Source organism: Dermacentor albipictus, chromosome 1, assembly GCF_038994185.2.
Source record: "Dermacentor albipictus isolate Rhodes 1998 colony chromosome 1, USDA_Dalb.pri_finalv2, whole genome shotgun sequence".
In the NCBI taxonomy this organism is placed as follows: domain Eukaryota; kingdom Metazoa; phylum Arthropoda; class Arachnida; order Ixodida; family Ixodidae; genus Dermacentor; species Dermacentor albipictus.
This window is the reverse complement of record NC_091821.1, coordinates 480,041,536-480,063,359: the sequence shown is the minus strand read 5'-3', so window position 1 is coordinate 480,063,359 and position 21,824 is coordinate 480,041,536. Positions and strand designations below refer to the sequence as shown.

The 21,824-nt window shown below is 48.2% G+C and overlaps 1 protein-coding gene and 1 long non-coding RNA gene across 4 annotated transcripts in view; one reads left to right on the top strand and one right to left on the bottom strand.

Annotated features, from left to right (window-relative positions):
- LOC135901437 (2-amino-3-carboxymuconate-6-semialdehyde decarboxylase-like) overlaps positions 1-21,824 on the top strand; it is a 94,825-nt gene that overhangs the window by 50,017 nt on the left and 22,984 nt on the right. For 2 of the 3 annotated variants that reach the window (XM_065431241.1, XM_065431242.1), the window contains exons 3-5: positions 368-417; positions 2,442-2,678; positions 15,013-15,106. In XM_065431241.1, coding sequence (XP_065287313.1) covers positions 368-417; positions 2,442-2,678; positions 15,013-15,106 — 381 coding nt within the window. The remainder of the gene's footprint in view (positions 1-367; positions 418-2,441; positions 2,679-15,012; positions 15,107-21,824) is intronic. The other variant, XM_065431244.1, reaches the window with a different exon arrangement.
- LOC135901438 (uncharacterized) lies at positions 6,350-8,376 on the bottom strand. Its single transcript, XR_010564124.2, has 3 exons — positions 7,906-8,376; positions 6,957-7,068; positions 6,350-6,774 (listed from the first exon to the last, which is right to left on the bottom strand). It is a non-coding gene; the product is annotated as an uncharacterized lncRNA (long non-coding RNA).

Sequence of the window (21,824 nt, the reverse complement as noted above, 5' to 3'; positions counted from 1 at the left end):
ACGGCGCCACAACAGATGGGGGTAATGTTACAGCGCCACCAAGAGCGGCGCCGATCAGAGGAAGACGATCTGACGTGTAGAGGGGGAATCGCTCTCGACAGCCATGTTGTTTATGCATCTTTGTCTCTTGTGTAAATGTTGTAAATACATCTCTATATGTGACCTCTGCAACGTAAGAATACCTGAAGATGAACGTCACGTATGTCAGTTGCTAGCGTACTTGGCACTCTCCGTCTGATGACGAGAGAGGTGGCTAAATTACTTTACGTGTCGCGAGAACCAAAATGCCACAATATAAAGAAAGAACAAAAGGAAGCACTGTAAAATATGTCAAGACACTCATGACGCCTTCTGTATATTTGTGCAGGTGTCACAGTTCAAGCTCTATCTACCACACCGGTACTGTTCAGCTACTGGGTATGTGCCCCTATTCTTATGAAATCATGGTGGCGTAGTAATTTTTGGCGTTGCGCTGATAAGTTCGATGGCGCAGGATCACATTCTGTCCGCGGCGGCGGCATTTCGGTGGGAGCGAAATGCAAGAACACCCATGTGCTCGCATTGGGTGCATATGAAATCCAGAGAGCGGAGCGGGTGGCGCGTATTGGTGAAAGCAGAGGAAGAGGAACGACGGTGCATTCGGAAGGAGAACGTTCACAGGGAGTCATGTATTGGATGAGGAGAATTCTAACGCCGAGGGCGGCAGACACTTTACGAATGTTTGCGAGCCAGAAATTATAATGCATTACAGACGCTTAAGTACAGCCCTTAGGACTTACCAGTTTATTTTCATCAGCCTGAACTCTTCACTTGCTGGCCTCGAAATGTTCCGAAGGATAGGCGATTGATTGTAGATAATTAATTTCGTAATTGAATTATGAGCTCTTAGGCGCACTGTAGCGTTGAACTCCGGACAAATTTTGAACAGCTGGCTTTCTTCAACTGTTCTATAACTATCCGTGCATGATGCGTTCGTGTATTCTGTGTACGTCAAAATACAACCACCGCCGTGAAATGAAGGCACTACGTTGCCATCAGCAGTTAAATGGCATAGATCCGGTGCTGCTGCAGTGGCTAACATAACGTGTCGACTCTATGCTGTGGGCAAGGACAAAATCTCAGCTACGAGGCATCAATCACCATGAATGCAATATCCAACTGTTAGAGACACGCGAAAATTGTGCCGTACAAATCGACAGTTTCAATAAAATACGCGTAAGAACAAAAAAGGGTGAGTATAGAAAATACATACTGATTTGTCAAGTTCGTACTATGGTACTACACTCCCTGCAAAACTCTTAACAGCTGCACTTTGGTGCAGAACAAATTGTGAACTTTAAGGGCACCCAAACAAGGGAATGGAAGTAGCGGTCTTTGCTTTCACGAAGCTTTACCTCGGGGCCTCCTATCTAAATACATGGAAAAGGCGAAATCGTTTTTCTCGGCAACGACTGCAACGAATTTGATAAGGTTCATTGCATTTAAAAGAAAAGGTTAAAGTCGACTGACTGTTTGTTGCGAATTGTTTCTTGAGGTGGTAAATTTTTTATTAAACATTAACAACAAACACAAATTTTCAGAAAACGATACTATCCCGCTTACAACTTTGTAATTCGTCCATGAAAAATGATATCACAATTCTGTAAACTTGACCTAATGGTACATCTAAAGCGGACAAAATTGATGTATTATACAGGGCTCTCAAGTAGACCCCTAATTTCTGAATTGAACATTTGCAAAACCCTCGTAAAAATGTATCAAATTCAAGTAATATATAAACTGGCCTACGAAATTTGTCCGCTTTGGATGCTCTAATGGATGCACTTTAGGGAGCCGCGATATCAGTTCTAGGTGCATACTTACAAATTTGTAAACTTCGTGCTTCTATATCGTTTAAACTGCCTAATTCTTTAAAATTGCATAAAGAATATGCGGGCCACGAACCAAATTTCGCTTTCGACACTCACTATAACTTAAGTTTGTCTCTCAAATGCAACAAACTCCACTAAAATCATCGCTGTTCGTATGTCAGAAATGCGTTTCTGCATGTTACATGTATTTGAATAGGCGGCATCAGAGTTGGGCTGGAGCTAAAGCTCCCTCTTAAGTTGAGGTGGTAATAATTATTAGTGTAATGGGCCGAAATGCGCATTTTCTTTCATTTTCAACATTTACTCTTTAACTTAAATGTGCTACCATGAATTTACTTTTCGTATAACTTCTATCTTGCCACGTATTTAGTACTGTACAAATTTCCTACTGTCGCACTCCCTTTTATGATACCTGGACGATTGTGATTACAAAAATAAGTAAATAAATAAAACTGTTTTAAATGTAACGATTATAATTTCTATTAAGTTATTTGTATCTCTCGTTTTGTGATAAGTGCGAAAGAAAGGTTGTGATGACGGTAGCTTGTTTAAGCTCAAACGACTTCGCAGGCCAAGCCAGATGACGCGCTGGACTTCAGCCGGCTACAGAACGACTTCGTGGCTTCGATGGTTAGCCGACGTCCCGATCGGTTCGTCGGTTTGTGCACCGTGCCGATGCAGAGCCCACAGCTGGCCGCCGAGGAGCTGAAGCGGTGCGTCAGCCAGCTGGGAATGCGGGGCGTCATCGTCGGCTCGCACGTCAACCAATGGACGCTGGCGGACCGAGCACTCGACCCTTTCTACAGGGTGAGCGAGTCTCGCAGTATCTACGCGAGTCGCGCTGAGTCCGCGCCTAAGCACACAACTGGTCATAACTCTAGGTGAAGAATCCGTGACGCCGGAGTTGGCGTTACTCCTCCTTCTAGTCGGAGCAGAGTATTCTAGCTAACTGTGGTAGCGGCAGATTCTCCTATCTCATTTACATTTCTGGACACACAGGACAGCACAAGTGAGACAGATGCGTCAGCAAGGCTGTTGGGGGCGTGCTTCGGGGCGTTCAGTGCGAGAAACCTGTGGGGAAAAAACTGGCTGCGGCTTAGCTCAGCTAACCCTGGATATGCAAAGCGAAAGCCTAGTTTAACCTGGTTAAGTCTTGGTTTCACTTGGTTAACCTTTCATTTAGCTGTGATTATTATACTTAGGTATATAATCACCATTTAGCAAGGTACGACGGCTGTGCCTAGGTCGGTGGCCAGATATGACTGTGATTAGGTTTGGGTAGACACGCATCCTTCGACGGTGCGATGCCTGTTGTGCCACAGGGAAAGCGGAAGCGCTAGATATACAAAGAGACGTCCCGAACATGCGCAGCGCGGAAGCACAAACGGACAGGGTGCGAACGCGGTCACTACATTGATCTCGACGGTGCGACGCCTATTCCATTTCGGACCCTCCCCAGTGAAGCAGCTCGCCGGGCGATACCCGCGGGGTGGTCAGACGCCGCTTGGCGACGACGGCTCAAAGCTTCCCGCTCCCGCGCAATGCTCAGAGATGGGGTTCCGGCCTCGCTCTCATCCATGGCCTAAGCATAGAATAAAGAACAACTTTAGAGAAGGGAAACTGTACCTTTGGCAGTGGTTCGAAAATAAGCAGCGGCAGCGCATGGAACTAACTTTCGGGGACGCCAGATGACGTTGCTCAATCCGGAAGCGGAAGTGCAAACTTTTTTTTTTTTAGCGCAAAATTCAATATGGCCGTTTTTTGCCGGTCGCGTACGCTGGTACGTGCCGTGCTTGCCCTGCAGGCTATGCGGCATGCCTCAATGCCTTCGCTGCCGCTTAGCTGGTGCGTTCTAATTGCCAAGAGCCTCTACTGACGCCCATACAAACAAGCCACAAGTGAGTGAACAGAACGTGCGACTTTATTGGCAGAAGACAAGCAGTGTACATCCTCGTGCAATAGCAGAAATAAAATTTGCATGTCGAGATACGCTGGAATCATTGACGCGAGCTCGTAAACGGCTCACCGTCGTCGTCGCACGTGGTGGTCAGGTTAACGAGCAAGAACCAGCAGCGGAAACATATTGGACAGAGTGTGCCACTTATTTGCAGCGACAGTCGCCGTTAAAAATGCCCAAATTGCATTGCGAAGCAATCGGGAGACGCAGGCATCTGCTGCCGCAGCCTACACAGCGACATGGGCTACCCCAGATTTTAGCCGTTCACTCCTTTCCAACCTGCACGTTTCTTTTCTTTCGGGGGCCGCTAATGTGTGGCTCACACTTGGTGTCTCACATTGTCTCGCTATGGACAAGTCGCTTTCGTGGGCATCGCCTCCATCAGCTACTTTTGCGGGCCTTTCCACCCATGTAGTTATCAACTTCATACGCATCGGACTATGTAAGCACGTATGCTGGTCTCCGTTCATGCCTAATCGCGGCCGAGAAAGGCCAGAGGCACAATATGCCCATTGCTGCAGCAGGAAAGCGCGAACGGGGAGCACGAATCACGGTGCATGAAAATTGGGAGTCTATGTCGCTGTGCAGACTGCAGGATCAAATTCTTACTTCGAGAGGCTGCTTCCCAGTTCAACCGACCAGGCCGCAATATTCGAAAAACATAACACTGCGACCATAATCAAGTGACATAACAGCAAAATTAAACAGCAATCAGTCACCGCATGAGGTTCAGACAATACGTCATACATTGGCGACGAACCATATGGCAACAGTGAGCATTCACATACACGGGTCTCTTAGGGTACATTGAGCTGCCTACCTACAGGCGTAGTGCCCGACTTCGTCGCACGTGGTGGTCTACTAACGAGCAACAACCAGCAGCAGAAACAGATTGGACAGAGTGTCCCACCTGTTTGCGGTGACAGTCGCTGTTAAAGATGAGCAACTTGCAGTGCAAAGCAGTCGGGTGACGCAGGCATCTGCTGCCGCAGCCTACACAGCGACATGGACTACCCATCATTTTAGCATTGACTCCTTTCCAGCCTGCATGTTTCTTTTCTTTTGGAGGCCGCTAATGTGTGGCTCACACTTGGTGTCCCACATTGTCTCAATATGGACAAGTCGCTTTCGTGGGCATCACCTTCATCGGCCACTTTTGCGGGCCTTTCCACCCAACTTCATACACGTCCGACCATGTAAGCACTTATGCTGGTCTCCGTTCATGCCTAATCGCGGCCGAGAAAGGCCAGAGGCACAATTTGCCCATGGCTGCAGCAGGAAAGGGTGAACGGGGAGCACGAATCACGGTGTGCGTAAATTGGGAGTCTATGTCGCTGTGCAGACTGCAGGATCAAATTCTTACTTCGAGAGGCTGCTTCCCAGTGCAACCGACCAGGCAGCAATATTCGAAAAACATAAAACTGCGACCGTAACCAAGTGACATAACAGCAAAATTAAACGGCAATCAGTCACCGCTTGAGGTTGACAATACATTATACATTGGCTACGAACCATCTTACAGGCATAATGCTTGCCTTTGTCACATGTGGTGGTCTGGTAACGAGCGACAACCTGCGGTACAAACAGATTGGACAGAGCCTTGCCCCTGTTTGAACCAACAGTTGCCGTTGAAGATGAGCAACTTCCATTGCGAAGCAATCAGGTGACGCAGGCATCTGCTGCCGCAACCAACACAGCGACATGGACTACCCGGCATTTTAGCGTTAACTCCTTTCCAACCTGCACATTTATTTTCTTTCGGGGGCCGCTATGTGTGGCTCACACTTTGTGTCCCACTTTGTCGCAATGTGGACAAGTCGCTTTTGTGGGCATCACCTTCGGCAGCCATTCTTGCGGGCCTTTCCACCCATACGGCTATCAACTTCATACACTTCGAACCATGTAAGCACATATGCTGGTCTCCGTTTTGAGCAAATCATGGCCGAGGTAGGCCACAAGCACAATTTGCCCATGGCTGCAGCAGGCCAGAACGAACGGGGCGCACCAGTTACGGTGTGTGTATACTGGGAGGCTATGTCGCTTTGCGGACTGCAGGAGCAAATGCTTACCTCGAGGGATTGCTTACCAATGCAACTGACCAGGCCCCCACATCTGTAACACAGTTACCACAACCAAGTGTGGCAGCAAAACCAGATTCTGCAATCAATCACTTCACTGTAGCTTGCACAAAGACCCAGGCTATCAAGGAAGAGGAGCAATCATCAACGAGACTAGGAATATGGAAAATGAGAAAGCTTGCATTCAAGAGAGAAGCCACTCTGCTCTGCAAGCATTGAAGGCTAAAAACACCAAGAAAAGTAAAATGGTGCATAGCACATGTGCATAGGTTAATGCAAGACGCATGCCGATGCTGCATCAGCTATTTCAGGAGAGTAATTGCGCATGACAACATACACTAGAAGATACTGCTACAGATATGTTAGGCTGCTAGACAGTGACTGGTATTAAGTATCAGCGAAATATCCAAATATAAAGGTTGACCTTTATATTTGGATGAGGATGAATAACCTTTAACAAAAATGGGCAATGAGAAAGCTTGCATTTATAGAAGAAAAATTACACTTCGCACAAACGGAATTAACATGGCTTGGAAGCTGATTAAGGACGAACTGATGAAACTCAATCTTTTGGCCAGCGTCGTCCATGCTTGGTCAGATGTTGCAGGTGCATCTGAAGACGAAGAATTTCTAGAAAGTCCTTTTTGAGTTACTTGGATGACTCAGCCAAATGTCCGTGCTGGTGGAATGGTGGCTGAAGCTCTTTGCAGTCTTAACACAGTCCTTTGCAGACTTGATATCTCATCCATATCCTTGTGCATGTGCTTCTTTGTTCTTGGTGTAAAAGCCTTGCAAATTCGGCTCCAGCCCCTTCCTGTTGGTGCAGATAGGAGCTCCTGTGATGACCAAGATGTGCTTGGCATAGACTCTGTTGCGGCAAAACGGTGACACGTGAGATATAGCACAGATTAGCCAAATTTATGTGGGTTTTATATGTTCTAACCAATTATACTGAACCATATATATGAACAAACATTCATATCTGCTGCAAACGGCAAGCCAATACAGCATAGATCAAACATATTTATTTCTGAACCATATGTTGTTTACCTTGTAGTAGTAGCCAATGTCCACACAATGACCTTGTCGTAGCAGGCAGCAGCTTCTGTTTAGTGCGTGGAGTGTGTTGCTTTATACTGGTGCCGTCCTCATTACTGCATGTCTGGAACAGAAATTTTGACTGAATCAGAAATTGAAAAAGCAAAGTTTTGCAATATGAAATGCAAAAAGGTGTGACATATATGTTGTAATGATTTGCGACTACAGAACACATGCAAATGTACACTGTCTATTCTAGGGTGCTTAAGCAGCATGTTAAATAAATATTGCTATTGCCCATAAAATTGATGTCTGCCTAACTACAATGCATGTCAACAGCGCAAGTACTATTAAGATCACAAATGAGAACATTTGTGGGTTCATTTATGCTCTAGAAGTGATCACACTGCTAGTTACTCAAGCAAATGCATGAAAGTCATGAAGCTATTAGAACTGATGCATTATTTTTCTCCACGAACGTGATGCACCGCTTCACTACTGCAAAAATAAATGCCCTACGGTAAACCAATCTGAACAGCAAGAACATTTGGAACCAACAAGTACGAAATATGGGTATCATGCTTGCAACTGTTTAATACATTAAATTCTGTACTTTCACTTCATTTTACCAAAGGATTATTCGGTTTTGTGGACGAAAGACGTTGCCGGCCGACTCGAAAAAAAGTTTAATCTGTATATTGATAAGGCTACTCAGTCACCTACAACCACGGCTACAATAACATGAAAAATGAGGCGCGCGTTCCGATATCGCTCTTTTTTTCCTGGTTGTGTGTGTAAACCAAACGACAGCCTCGCAAGTAAAGGTTTATTTAGGAAACAGCAACTGAGATCCTCACTGCCCATATGTAATGCAGGATCTAGTTCGTTAACTTGTGCCCACCTGGAAGGTAATGAGACAGATATTATATAACGATTGAAGCAGCGGTGTTAAACGACTCACCGTTATTGCCGTTGTCAGCCGCAGCAAAATCCAGCTCCCGTTTCGATGCAGACCTGTTCCGAATGGCTCACAACCGAAACCCAACTGCCGGGCTTACATGTCCGCTTGCAAACACGTAACTTCACCCCAAGTTACATAGAAGCGCAAGAAACTAGTTTTAGAAACAAAGAAGCAACCAGTCTTGAGTGTACGAACGAATGAATCCGTGCCGCCGTGCACTCGGAAATACCGGTAAAAATTTTAAATCCAGGCCAGAGGTCACGTGAAAGATCGATGATGCTGAACGCTATTTGCGTTCATAATGGCGAAGAAACAATAAACTTACTAACAAAGAGTACAATATATAATTAGCAATGATAATTTTGCCCTGTTTTTATGTAAAAGAAAATGCTTCGGTAATTGTAAGAGAAAGTTTGTAAGATAAAATTGCGCTTATTACGACGCCTCTACCGGGAAATGTTGGAACTAACGAACGAATCCCGAGGTGATGCTACTAGGTCGGCTTTGTTAGCAGCGCCGCGCGGTCGATTTTTTCGCCCTCTGTGGCCATTAGTTGAACTTGAGAGTGTACGGGCCCTGGCCTAAGCTTACACTGACTAGGCGAGCGCGGAGCTCCTCTTAGCCAGGCGTGCGGTGAGTCACGTGGTCAGGCGACGACCCAGCTGCGGAGGACGCATGCGCCAAGCCGGCGGCGGCGGCGGAGCTAGGCGCGGCGAGTCACATGATGCGTTGCCAAGGCTACGGCGCAGCTGTGGTCAAATGAAGGCCAAATTGCTGTCGATGACGAAACTCGGCTCGACGCGTTTAGTAAAGCTTTCGATTTAATCATTTCAAGCTCGGGAGGCCGCAAAACAGTGCCAGGTATTTTCGAGCACTACATGTACAAGCGGGGCTTTGCGTGAGAGAAGTATGAGCTCAGGATTTGTGAACTGATCGATTGGCAGCGTGCAGGATGTCTTTTGGTGAGGGGTACTATCAATGAGAATTAGTAGGTCTGGCTTATGTCATGTATGCCTCTCCGTTTTGCCCCTATAGATAAACGAATTACCAAGAGGTACGCATTAGATGTCGGACATAGGTGAGCCCTAAACGAAAGCGAACCGAGAAGTATATATAGCGGCACAGAAAAAGTGTCGCGTCGAGCAAGCTCGGCTTAGGCGTGCTGCAGAACGCACTTCAGTGTTAGCGAATGTACAAAGCAAAGCGTGTAGCATTACGTCACCTAGCGTTTCCCATGGATCAAGATGAACTTCAAGCAAAACGTAAGGTCGATCGGCACGTGCACTTGGCAATGAACTAGCAAGAACACAAAGCTAGACTCGAAGCGAAACGTGAGGCCAAGCGTCGCCGAACATCGGGTATAGATCAGGAACAACTTCGTGCGAAGGCTATTCAGACTAAACAGCAGGAACGTACAGAACAATGACAGTCGTACACATCTGCCAACTGCTACTCAGCGAAGTAGTACATCAAGGAGAACCAGATCGGTAGTGTATGTAGTTTCGATCCGACGTAACAGTGGTTACTCGGAGAACTGCTTCCTGGAGTACACGTGGGTAACGCTTGATGTGTAATCTCCTCAATGTGTAAATCTCCTCGAAATTGTTTACGATTTCGTCTTTCCAGCAGCAGCGATTTCTGCTACCCTGACCAGCCCCAAGATCTTCCTCGGCTTAACGGTATTTCCGAGAGCTTCGTCTTCTCTCCCATCCTATTCATGAATATCGAACACCCCGTGCGCTCTTTATAACCCTAAGGAGTGTTCGCTCTATAGCTTTGCTTTCCCACATTCCCTACGAGTGTTTTGGCAATGCCGTATGTTTTTACAGCGAATCTGTATATGGCTCTGATTCGGGGTTTCATGGAGTCTGCGACAATAAAGTATCATCATCAGCAATTGTTCGTGCGTCGCCATCTTCTTCGCTGGCGCACCTCGGCGCAAACGCGCGAATGCGCTCGTGGCACTGCTGCCGCGTTCGTCGTCGTCTTCTTCTTCCACAACTTGTTCCGCTGCCGCTCGTCATTCGAGCGTAAATGTTCACTGCTATCGCCGTAATGGGGAGGCCGCGTTTACGGGGGTATGAGCCATTGTTTAAGGGGGTATGAGCCATTCATTGTTTTACATGATCGACATATTTAAATTTTAATTCTGTGGTCGTAATGGGGAGGTCGCCTTCACGGGGTTGTGAGCCATTGCTTAAGGGGGTATGAAGCATTCATTGCGTTACGTGACCGACACATTTAATAACAAAGGTGATACGTCAATGTGTGCGCATACCTATCGTCCCAATGACCACCGATTAGGACAAGAAATATCTCGTGCCTTTGTTCAAAATTCTTTGTCACCTCTGTGTCCTGCGCTAAACACCTTCGCTGGTCATCCACCATCACAGATTGGAATGGCTCAGGAATTTTTTTTTACTTTACAATGGTAATAACATTAGTAGTCAAGTCGCAATGCTCTGGCGACGGTTGTATCTTTCCACATGAATACGGAAAATATAAGTATTGCGAAAAGAACACATTCTCATGCAAATTAAAGCTTTTAGTGCATATTTGTTCCCATTTCTTTGGCTTGTGGGCAACTCCAATGCCACCTGCTCAAATACATGTAAAACGCAGAAATACTTCCATGGGACAACCTCCTCACTGATCAGAGAGAATCTTCTTGCCTTTAAGAGGAAGCTTTAGCTCAGGCTCAACACCAACCCGGCCTATTCAAATACATGTAAAACGCAAGAACGCTTTTCTAAGATAACCCCTGGACCGATGTGAATGAAATTTGTTGCACTTGAGAGAGAAAGTTGAGTTCTAGAAAGTGTTGGAAGCGTAATTTTGATGTGGGGGGGGGGTATAGTGCGAGCAAAGGAGACAGGACAGTAGAGGGTTAAAGTGTCGCCATGGCAGCGGCTGAGCAGTCCGGCAGGAAGGGCCCAACTGACCTCAGCAGCTAATGCCGCGGACGAGCCTAACCCTCGCCACCTCACGCCACCCTGGCCGCCCTCGGAAGCGCAGATGAGATCGCCCACGCGGCTGCGGATGCCGTGGCCGCCGCCAACTCAGCGCATGCGCAGGCCCTTTTCCCTCCGCTCATCCTCCCCTTTCCCCCTCGCGTTCTTTTGTTTCATCCCCTGCTGCGCTCCGCGTTTGTTTTCATCTTCCGCTGGGCTCGTTCGCTCGGTTACGAGGTACAACGCCGAGGCACACCGACGCTCAACGCAAATAAGAGCAACGCAAATAAGAGTAGGAGCTGCGCTTAAGAAAAAAAACACACACAAGTTCGAAGCTTACACATTCGTATCTTTGCACCAAAAGCAGATATCGCCGTTTTGTAAACTGCATCCGTTAGATCCGATAAAGCGGACAAAATCCATACATAAATTCATCCATTTTGTCCAACTGAGGTTTGCATTTAGATGTAATTTACAAAATTCTGGCTGTGTTTTTCATCGTTCAATTACGGAGGTGTAAACTTGATAGCGTAGTTTCTTTTAACATTTGCATTTTGGAAAATTTCTGTTACTGTACTGCAGCCACAAATAAAAAATTCGCTTACAACTGCTTTCTCTTTTAAATGCAACAATTAAACCTTATGAAATTTAGTGCAATGGTTGGCATTACGGAACAAAATAAATGCCCAGTGTTACAGACCCCTAGTTCAAGTGAGCTACAATTACAGGACGGTGGGCATGACGGAGCGACAGCATCCAGCTACGTCATGAATTTGAAAATCTGCAAACAATGACTGGTTTCATTCAACAGTATCTACAAGTTCTTCACGGGGATATAAGAAATAAATCTACTAGCCTGTTGAAGAGACTAAAACAGTTGAGATATTCAGCGAACCGGAAATTATTAAAACTAAAACTGTAGACATATACGGCAAACTGGAAATTATTAAAATGCACTGCACGGGCCCTTGCGGTTGGAGTGACACCATTAAGAGTGTCAATACATCGTTTATGCGTTAGATTTATGTCATTCCCAATGATTAAGACAAAGCATAACGTATGCTTACAAACTCTGTTCTTTCCCGTGCTTTCCTGCTGCTCCTGCTCTCTTGCCGCGTCTGTCTCTAGCTGCGGAAGTTCGTATATTTGAACAACAATTACCAACAATTATCCGGAGCGCTGAAGACCCCCCAAAAAATAAACATACAATGTGTACGCTTGTCGCAATAAATTCAGTTGGGCGAAGCAACAAAGAAACGGCCGCCTTAATGCAACCTCTCTTAATCTTTAGACATGCTTTAATTTTATTAGGGTTTGGAAGTGTACACGGATAACCCCGTCAAAGCTCGTTTTGCGAGAGCGATCTAGATTGACAAAGTTAGCCTGATTAAAGCCGAACTGGTAATAAAATTATGGTGAAACAGAGTAGACGACGGAAGGGGGGAAAAAGGGAAACGGCAGTGCGTTGCACGTCACATTGTCTGCGCTGTTACGCTATAATGCACGGAAACCAACTAGCCCAGCTCAGAACACTGGTGACAGTCACGCTTGGCGTTTACAGGTGCCGCAATGATATGTACTCTTACACGTTTATTCCAAACACTACTAAGTGCTGGAACCACTCGGTTTTACTGCCATCTTCTCATTCAGCGACCAAGACGTCAAGACGACCGTTATTAGCCCTCACAGAATATCTGTTCCACGGGCCACTTGTAGAGCTTTGGCGCGAAGGAGAACTGCAGACATTTATATAACGATAACATATCACATGACAAAGTGTGCGATTGAAATGTTCTTCATTGTTGCCCTTTTCTTATAATCTTATTTGTGTGTGTGTGTGTGTGTGTGTGTGTGTGTGTGTGCGTGTGCGCGCGCGTGTGTGTGTGTGTGTGTGTGTGTGTGTGTGTGTGTGTGTGTGTGTGTGTGTGTGTGTGTGTGTGTGTGTGTGTGTGTGTGTGTGTGTGTGTGTGTGTGTGTGTGTGTGTGTGTGTGTGTGTGTGTGTGTGTGTGTGTCCAGGAACAGCACCAGCCCGCCCAGCTGTCCGACACTGGTTATCTCGTTTGTCCCAGCCGATGCGAACGCAGTTTTCATAAGGAGACCAACTTCAGTTGTGATAAGTTGAGCATTCTGGCAGCATTCTGTAACACAAATAAAAGTTTACAAATAACTGTTGGTAACTTTTAGTGTGTAGGTAAGGCTAATGTAATATAGTCCAGAGAGTCAGCTTTCCTCGAAGACATGGGAAAGGTAACTAGTGTCTAAACTTTCTAGTGTTTCACATCATCTTTGTAGTCCACGATATTGTAAGAACGCATACAATGTGCTTTATTTTCTACTCGTTAACACAGTGCAGTGACACAGTTCTTGCAGTGTAATATGTAAACTAAGTGAAAATCATGTTTCGTTAAATGTAGCCATGCTTTTGTACGTTCTTTTTTCCGTTTGAGCAAATCTTCACAACCTCAGACTAAAGGCATCACGTGGACGTAAATAGTAGGAGCGCTTAAACTTGCATTATTTAGATAAACTCTAATATTTTTTCTTTCTTTCTTTTGCCACAGAAGACGGCAATGGCTTCACTCGCATTTGTTCATTTCCGCCCCCGTGGTAAATGCAATGTGTCATGCAGCAGTAGTAAGTTCCACGATGTTTGCTGAATAACCTTTCGGCAAATGCTTTTCACAACGCTCACAACGCGTAGGACGGTTGTCTTGTTTGAACCTATTACATCTCGCAGCCTCTCCATTGTGCTTCCATGAATTCTTGAAATGACTCGAACAAGCAATTGACAAATTGTTTATCTTTCTCAACGCCCTAACTTCACCTGTTCACTTCTAGCTTTGTTCACACATCATCCTCGTCCTCGCATCCAGATTCGCTTTAATATACAGGAGTTTTGGTTCCTGGAATGGGTCATTGCAAATAATTAATCTGTGGGAAATTGTGGTTATTATCATGTCGTTTTCATGATTTCATTGCCGTCAGGCCCATTCCCTCGTGACAGAACAAAAAATGAAGCAGAAAATTCACCGACTATTAGGATACTCCCTAATGCGAAATTTGAGTGCAGCTTCATGCGTGTGTTCATTTCGCGGTGTATTAGCTGGCGCGTACGATTTGTCACCTGCTGCGCGTTGCAAACGGAGCTAACTGTGGCGCGAGTGCCTCGCCTATCTAGAGGTCGCGAGAAGGAGCGCGTGGGTGACGCGGGGGCGCGATTCACAGCAGCCGCCGCAGACAGAACTCCAGTCTACGCGCGCTACTCTTGCGCCATCTCGTAGCCATCGTCGCGGCACTACGCTGTGCTTCTCACGCTTTCGCCATACCCTGCTCCTCCACTTTCCTACTCGCGTCTTTCATCGCCCACTGCGCTCCGCGTTCGCTCTTTCATCCTTCGCTCGGCTCGGCCGGTCGTTTACTCCGACGCCGACGCCGACGCTCGCCACAGGAACGGGCGCCTAAGAGGTGGGCGCTAAAACTTTGTTTCCGCCTCCACCACTAATGAAACTCGTATTTCTGCGCCAATGTGTAGTCCTAGTCATTTGCTATCTCGCAGCTTCAAGGTTTTCCGCGCGACACAGATTCTGGGAGTCTGTACACGCATTTAGGAGGCCACAGAATGAAATACTGCGGCATTGTCAGTGTCGTATGTCCTGTTCCATCAAGAAATACCATGACTTTGTGGCCAAGAATTAATAGTTCATGGGAAGATAGCCGCGTCAGCTGCTTGATTCTGCAGTTGCAGTTTAAGAGACCGCAGCCGAAAAAATTGTCGATGTCTACTAACTTCTATTTTTTCTATCGGTAACAAAGAAAACTTTCATGGAGACAGGTACGGCTATAATGAATGTACTATTATGAACAAAAATCAGTCGGCATCGAGTTTTTGTCTAAGCACTCTCAGTTCTGTGAAGCCTGCAATGAAGACGCCTAATTCGGACATATGGCGCTTCCTGGGCTAAATCAAGTTAATACGTCGCAAAGCATTATACACTTTGTCGCAGCACATGCATAATGGTAATGGCTCTTAACTATATAAATAGACCTCCATTGCAGTTGCGAGTGAACGCACCTGGCAATATACACGGTTATCCCCTGTAAGATCAGTCAGGTTACGGCAGTGATTTTTTCTCTTGTGTTCGGCCTTCGTTGCAGACCATCCAGGAACTTGGCGTGGGCGTCTTTGTGCATCCTTGGGATATGCCGCCTTCAACGCGCTATAACAAGTACTGGCTCCAGTGGCTTGTCGGTGAGTCGTCATGCGATGTACGCTAAAACAGGGGTGCCAGTTTCCCGAAAACAAAAAAAGCTGCCGAATTCATATCAGTTGACTGTCTATGATCACGCGATACCAGTTCAGCATCACGATGTACTGTGACCCAATTCATAGCTTCGAATATGTTTATTGTGGCTAGATATGGGGCTGCATTTTCAGCTATTTTAGAGCTCTATAGTTGATTCAGTGCTCATCGCAGCCAGCACGGTACGGTTTACACTAAAGTACGCAAATACATACTTACCTAGTTTTGAATATTATTTTTTTGCGAATACGTGATCAACTACACCTTTTGCCCATAAGTATGCTTTGACTAAATTCATCCCCGATGACTCCTTCAAGAAAAAGCAACCACTTGTTTTCAGTGTTAGATGTGTAAGTGCTGAAGTACACGGCCAAAATCACGGGCATGGTCTTATTTTCTGTGTTGTCGTAATACGGGATCACTGAGTTCATAGTGTAAGTAAGAAGGCCTACGAAGAAGAATGCTTATACTCTCATCCATCAATAATGCAAGTGCATGCAAAATACGCACAGCGATCGTCTTCATCCGATGCAGGCTTAACTATTGTAGCCTCCAGTACTACTGAAAGCCTGCGTGGTGAGCATGTAAATCCAGCTCAAATCACGGAACGCGGTTGTCCCGTAAGACATGTATGATCAAAAAGACTTTCATTCTAATGAGTTCCCTCGCTTGATTATCCTTTCACTGTTCCTTCCCTTTTAAGGACAAATTTGCCCGTTTTCGTTATTTGTTGCTGGTTATATCGATCGTGCTTTTTGGGCCGTTCTAGAGCCACACTGTAACAAAAAAATCACACTCTTTGGGGATTACCTTATCCCCAAACAGTATTCGCCATCTGTCTGGCGCGCCTTTCCTTTCTGTAGCGCTGCGCGCCCAGTACTCCCAGGTGGCGAACAGAATGCGGGTTATCAGCCTGCTTTGCATTGACAGGAAAGTAGGAAGCGCACAGTTATCAAGAAGCACAAATAATACAGAAGATGATTATTGTTTCGGGACATCATACGCCCCAAAGGGTGAGTGAGTGAGTGAGTGAGTGAGTGAAAAACTTTATCAGCTCTAGATTCGCTGGTCTTCTGCGGTCTTCAGATGGAATCGTCCATCTTCTAACACAACGGTCGGTTGCCCTTAGTCCAGGGCTCCGCTGGATGCTGCTGCCAGTTGTGCTCGCCGAATCAGACCTTCTTGGTCGACCTGGCGATCGCTGGAGAGCACTCCCTCCCATTGTTCCGCACTCGGGTTTGGTATAACGGGTGCCACGTCTATCTTCTGGCATGCCCACGTTATGTGATACAGCGTGGGTGTTTCGTGGCACCAGGGGCATTTGTCATTGTATTGTGTCGGATAAATTTTGCTGAGTACGTGTAGGTTCGGGTAAGAGCCCGTTTGTAGCTGCCTCCACGCGACAGAGTCCTCTCTGCTAAGGGAGCTGTGCGGTGGTGGATACCGCTTTCTGCAGCCCTTGTAGTAATTAGTATCGCCGAATAGTCTTGGGGTACAGGTTCGGTCTCCTCGAGGTCGCCTACGTGGGATGCTCGCTAATAAGTGTGCCCTCGAGCTATCCTGTCCGCCTCTTGGTTCCCTGCGACTCCCGTGTGTCCCGGCGTCCATACTATTGTATGCCTAATTGGTTCTTCTTTTGTTTGTCGTTGTGTTATGTGGTCTCCGGAGCGGAGTATGCGGAGCGCTCCGTGCCCTATTCTGCCGCGTAGGTAGTTGCGGCACGCTGTTTGCGAGTCTGTAAGGATTGTTAAAGACCGTTTAGAACGATATCCCTCCGCTGCCGCTAGAGCGACGGCCGCTTCTTCAGCCTCGATTATCGTACAGCCTTGTAGTGATGCGCTGGTGATCTCGCGTAGGTTCGAATCAATCACCGTTGCTACCGCGTTGCTGTTGCTCTGCCCCGCTGCTCTGGCGTATGTGGCTGCGTCCACATATACCGTCGTTTCTTGGGGTGCTAGTGTTTTTTGTAGGTATTCAGCCCTCGTTTCTCTGCGTGCTTTGTGGAGGTTGGGATCCATGTTCCGGGGTATGGGTGCTACTTTTAGAGTGTTGCGATACTCGTTCGGAATTGTTTCGGTCCTCTGGATCTCTTGCAGTTGATCGGCGTAGCCTAGTTTCTTCAGGAGCTCCCTGCCAGATGGGGTCTGCTGTAGTCTGCGTTGTTGGGAGACTAGTTGCGCCTCTTTCAATTCGTCGAAGGCGTTGTGTAGTCCTAAGGCTAGGAGCTTTTCGGTTGAGGTGTTCTGCGGGAAGGTGGAGTGCGGTTTTGTAGGCTTTGCGTAGAATCGCGTCCGCCTGTTGTACCTCACTCTTGATGGGATTGTAGTATGGGAGGCTGTATGCCACTCGGCTGACAACCAAGCTTGTGACCAGCTTGAGTGTGTCCTCCTCTCGCATGCCGTGGCGTCTGTGTGAGATGCGCGTGATCATGCGGGCCACTTGTAGTGTGGATGCCTTGAGTAGGGCGAGGGTGTGGGTGCAGCGTTGGTTTGACTGTATCCACATCCCCAGCAGGATTCTGATGAGCGTCTTTTCCGGTATCGGCATGCCCTCGAGGTAGACGTTGAGCTTTAACTCGTCGCTGGTGGGGACTGTGCGGTTTTGCTTTCCTCTCCAAACTCTCAGGAGCTCGGACTTCTCAGTGGAGCAGGCTAGCCCTCTTGCTCTGACGTAGTCCTCTACGCAGGTGGCTGCCTCTTGTAACTTCTCTTCTTTCTGTCTGAGCGAGCCTGTGTTAACCCAGATGGTGATGTCGTCGGCATACATGGCATGGTGTATGCCGTCGATTTCTTTTAACTGTTTTGCCAAGCCAATCATTGCTATGTTGAAAAGCGTGGGGGAGATGACCGACCTTTGAGGCGTCCCTTTGTTTGGAGTAAGGAACTTCTCTGATCGGAGCCCTCCGAGGCCAATCGTTGCCGTTCTGTTTGAAAGGAAGGCTTTGACGTAGCCGTAGACTCTCCTCCCGCAGTTCAGGTCGTTCATGCCCGTGAGGATAGCTTCGTGGCTTACATTGTCAAAAGCCCCCTTGATATCCAATGCCATTATTATATTCTCCCCGCTCCTGGGGACGTTCCCGAGTACTTCTTTGATTTGAAGCAGTACGTCTTGGGTCGATAATTTTGCTCTGAATCCAAACATGCTGTGGGGATACAGTTCCTTGTCCTTCATGTACTGTTGTAGTCTCAGCGTCACCACTCGTTCGTACAGTTTTCCCAGGCAAGATGTGAGCGAGATCGGTCTGAGGTTCTCAGTTTGCAGTTTCTTGCCCGGTTTAGGAATCATCACTACCTCCGCATGCTTCCACTCCTCGGGGACGGTCTCAGCTTCCCAGTGTTTGTTGAGAAAGTCGGTAAATTCTGCGACTAACTCTTCACTAAGGTTGCGGATGAGTGCGTTATTTATCTTGTCTGCACCCGTGGCCGTGTTTCTGGTTGTGTTTCGAATCGCTGCGTAGACCTCTTCTCGCGTGATGGGTCTGTCCAGGTTAACGTTTTCTCTTCCTCGGTAGCGCTCTGCGTAAGCTGCTGGGTTTGTGTCCCCGAAGCATTTAACGCGCACCTTCTCCAGGAGTTCGGAGTCTGGTCCCTCGTACTGGTGGATGAACCGGTAGATGGTTTTGTTGTTTTCTGCCTTGGTCTTGGTCGGATCTATGAGAGCCTTGAGGATATGCCACGTCCTCGCTGTGGTCAAAGTTCCGTTGAGGGAGTCGCTGAATTGCTGCCAATTTTGCCTTGCCAATTGCGCCGCGTACTCCTCTGCTTTCGCTGTGACTTCTGCGATCTTTATCTTTAGCTTCCTGTTGTATTTTTGTTTCTTCCACCTCTTGGTGAGCCCGCGTCTAGCTTCCCACAGCTTGAGCAGTCTGGCGTCTACCTCGGGTGTCTGCGTCATTCGCGTGATTTCTTTGGTGTACTTGCGCTGTGTTTCAATGAGAATTTTCCCCCACTCTTCTATCGATTGGATCCCGTTCTCGGCGAGATTACTATCGCATGCCTCTCGAAAAGCGCTCCAGTCCGTAATTTTTGCCGATCCCAGCTGACGCCTTAGCCTGTCCGAAGTTACTTGTGTCTTGAGTATGTAGTGGTCACTACCTAGGTTCTCTAACAGGTTCTCCCACACTGCTTGCTCCGCTCCTCGTATGAACGTGAGGTCGGGGCAGGTGTCGGTGCTAACGCTGTTTCCGATTCTGGTTGGAGTATCTGGGTCTGTGAGTAGGTTGCAGTCGGTGTTCTCTGCTGCCTCCGCTAGCGTTTTGCCTTTTGGGTTTGCTGTTTGGTATCCCCAGCTTTTGTCCATGGCGTTAAAGTCTCCTAGGATGATTAGCGTGCTGTCTTTCGCTAGTTTGCGTGCGCCATGGAAAAGCTCGTAGAATTTGGCCTTCCTCTGTTTCGGAGGGCTGTATGCATTTACAATAAATATACTGCCCCTCTTTCTTTTCTTCTTGGGTATAATTTCTACAATCACGTGCTCTACGTCGGTGTCGGCTATCCTGTCGTGGCTTATGGCGATGAGTGCCTTGCTGACTAGGGTAGCCGTTCTTCCTTTCTCTTGAGTCTCGTAACACGTGTATCCGGCGAGTGTTGGTGTCGTGCCCGTCTCTTGAAGCGATATGATGTCAGGCGGTGCTTGTTGCGTGTGAATGTATTGTTGGAGGAGGCCCTGCTTCTAACGGTAGCCTCTGCAGTTCCATTGCCATATATCTAAGCTTTCTTGCTTGCTTAAAGTTGTACTGGCCATGTTTAAGCCTCGGTGTTGTTTGCGGATGTGTCGGCGAGGGATGCCAGCGCGGGGCGGTGGTAGGCCTTCTCTCTAATGTTCTCGGTAAACTTCTGCTTGCGGATGCTGCTCCGGGGCTCTGTGACTTGTAATTGCACTTGCTGCATTTGTTGCTGCTGTTGCTGCATCATCTGCTGCATCATTTGCTGAATCTCTGCTTTAAACGTGGCGAAATCCTCGTTGCCTGCTTGCCATGGGGCTTGGGTTTGTACGGTCTGTGGCTGCGCAGGGCTGTTCGACCTAAGGTCTCGCACTGCCTTCGTTAGCTCTGCTATTTGGCGTTCTAGCTCTTTCTGCTTAGCGCGTGATAGCTCTAATTCACGTCTCAGCGCTATTTTCTCCGCGTCCTCCTGTCTAGGCTGTTCGCGGTGGCTGTTTGTGTTGTTCTTTTCGTTAGCTACCCCACCCGAGTGCGGAGCAAACCAAGGGTTTTCGGCTCCCCAGCTCACCTTGACGCCGCCGCTCTTTCGGGTAGGCTCCTTCTTCGTCTTTTTCTTCTGCTGCTGCTGCTGCAGCTGGCCTGCTCCCTTAATGGCCAGGGGCGGCAGGGGCGGGAAGGACCGTGACCGGCTCCGTGAACGGCTCCGCGACGCCCGGGATCTCGATCGGCTCCGCGAAGTCTCCTCCTCCGAGCTGAACCATCGCGGCTTCTTGCCGCGGTCGTCCCGGCTGCGACGTCTGCTCCCGCGTCCGCCGCCGTTGTTGTCGCCCTTGGCCTTGCCTCGCAGGTCCCTGGCTTTCTTTAGTCGGTCTTGGCACTCCCGCGATCCGGTAGTGTGGTTGCCTCCGCAGATCAGGCATCTGGGGGTACACTGGTGATCCTTTGGCGGGTTCTGCATCCCGCACTGTTTGCAAGCCTTGGCGTCCGGTGTGGGGCACACGTCGGAGCGGTGACCTTGTTGGCAGCAAACGTAGCAGATTTGTCTTGTGGGCCGGTACGGGTAGCACTTGTACTCGGCTCCGCAGTAGATGACGTGTTTCGGTGTGATCGGTCCGTCAAAGGTGATGACGGCCGTCTTGGTCTTGCCTCATCTTCGGGCGCTGTGAATGGTGACACCCTGTGTGCGCGTCCACAAGTCGGCTTTCAGTTCCTCCGGTGTCGCGCCGGGGTCCACTCTGTGTATCACGCCACGCCGGGTGTTTTCCGGTGCGGCCACGTAAGCGTTCACGTCATATGAGCGTCCCTCGAGCGTGAGGCTAGTGATGCGCCTCGCGAGCTGGGCCGCCTCCTCGTTCGGCGTGCTCACGATTATTATGTTGGACCCTGTGCGGAGCCTCGTGATCAGGTCTCTTCCTTCGAACTTGTTGCTGCTTGCCGCGGCTACGGCCCGGGCCACTTGAAATTGCTGGAGCGACTTGACTACGAGTCCCTTCGGTCGCAAAATAATCTTGAAATCGTCTCTGGGGAGCGGGGGCAGCCTCTGCCTAGACTGCCGCTGCGCTCCTTTCCCGTCTTTTTTCAGCGCGCCGGAAGCTGGCGCGCCAGCTGTCGGCGGTGGGGCCGGGGAATTCCCGGCGCTGCCGGCGTTCCGTCCGTTCTTCCTTTGTCGATTCTTTTGGCGTTTGGTCATAACCAATTCCCAATTTGCTTCGTCTTCTTTGTGAGTGTCTTGCTGCTCCTGCATGGCGGAGTCCTCGATCTCCCCGTCTGCCGAATTCTCGGAGTCGGAGGCGCCGAGGTGGTCGTCGTCCATCTCTTGTGCTTCTAGCAAGTTCTGGGCTAGTCTACTCGTCGATGGCTCAACATTAGGATATTTCGTGGAGCGGGAGTCGGGTCCAGGCTGCATCGCTATCGCTGAGCGGGCCTGGCTGCCCGCAAACGCCCGTAGTCGTGCTAAACCTCGGTAGGCTTAGCGGCGAGCGTTTCCCATCAAAGTCCGGTAATTT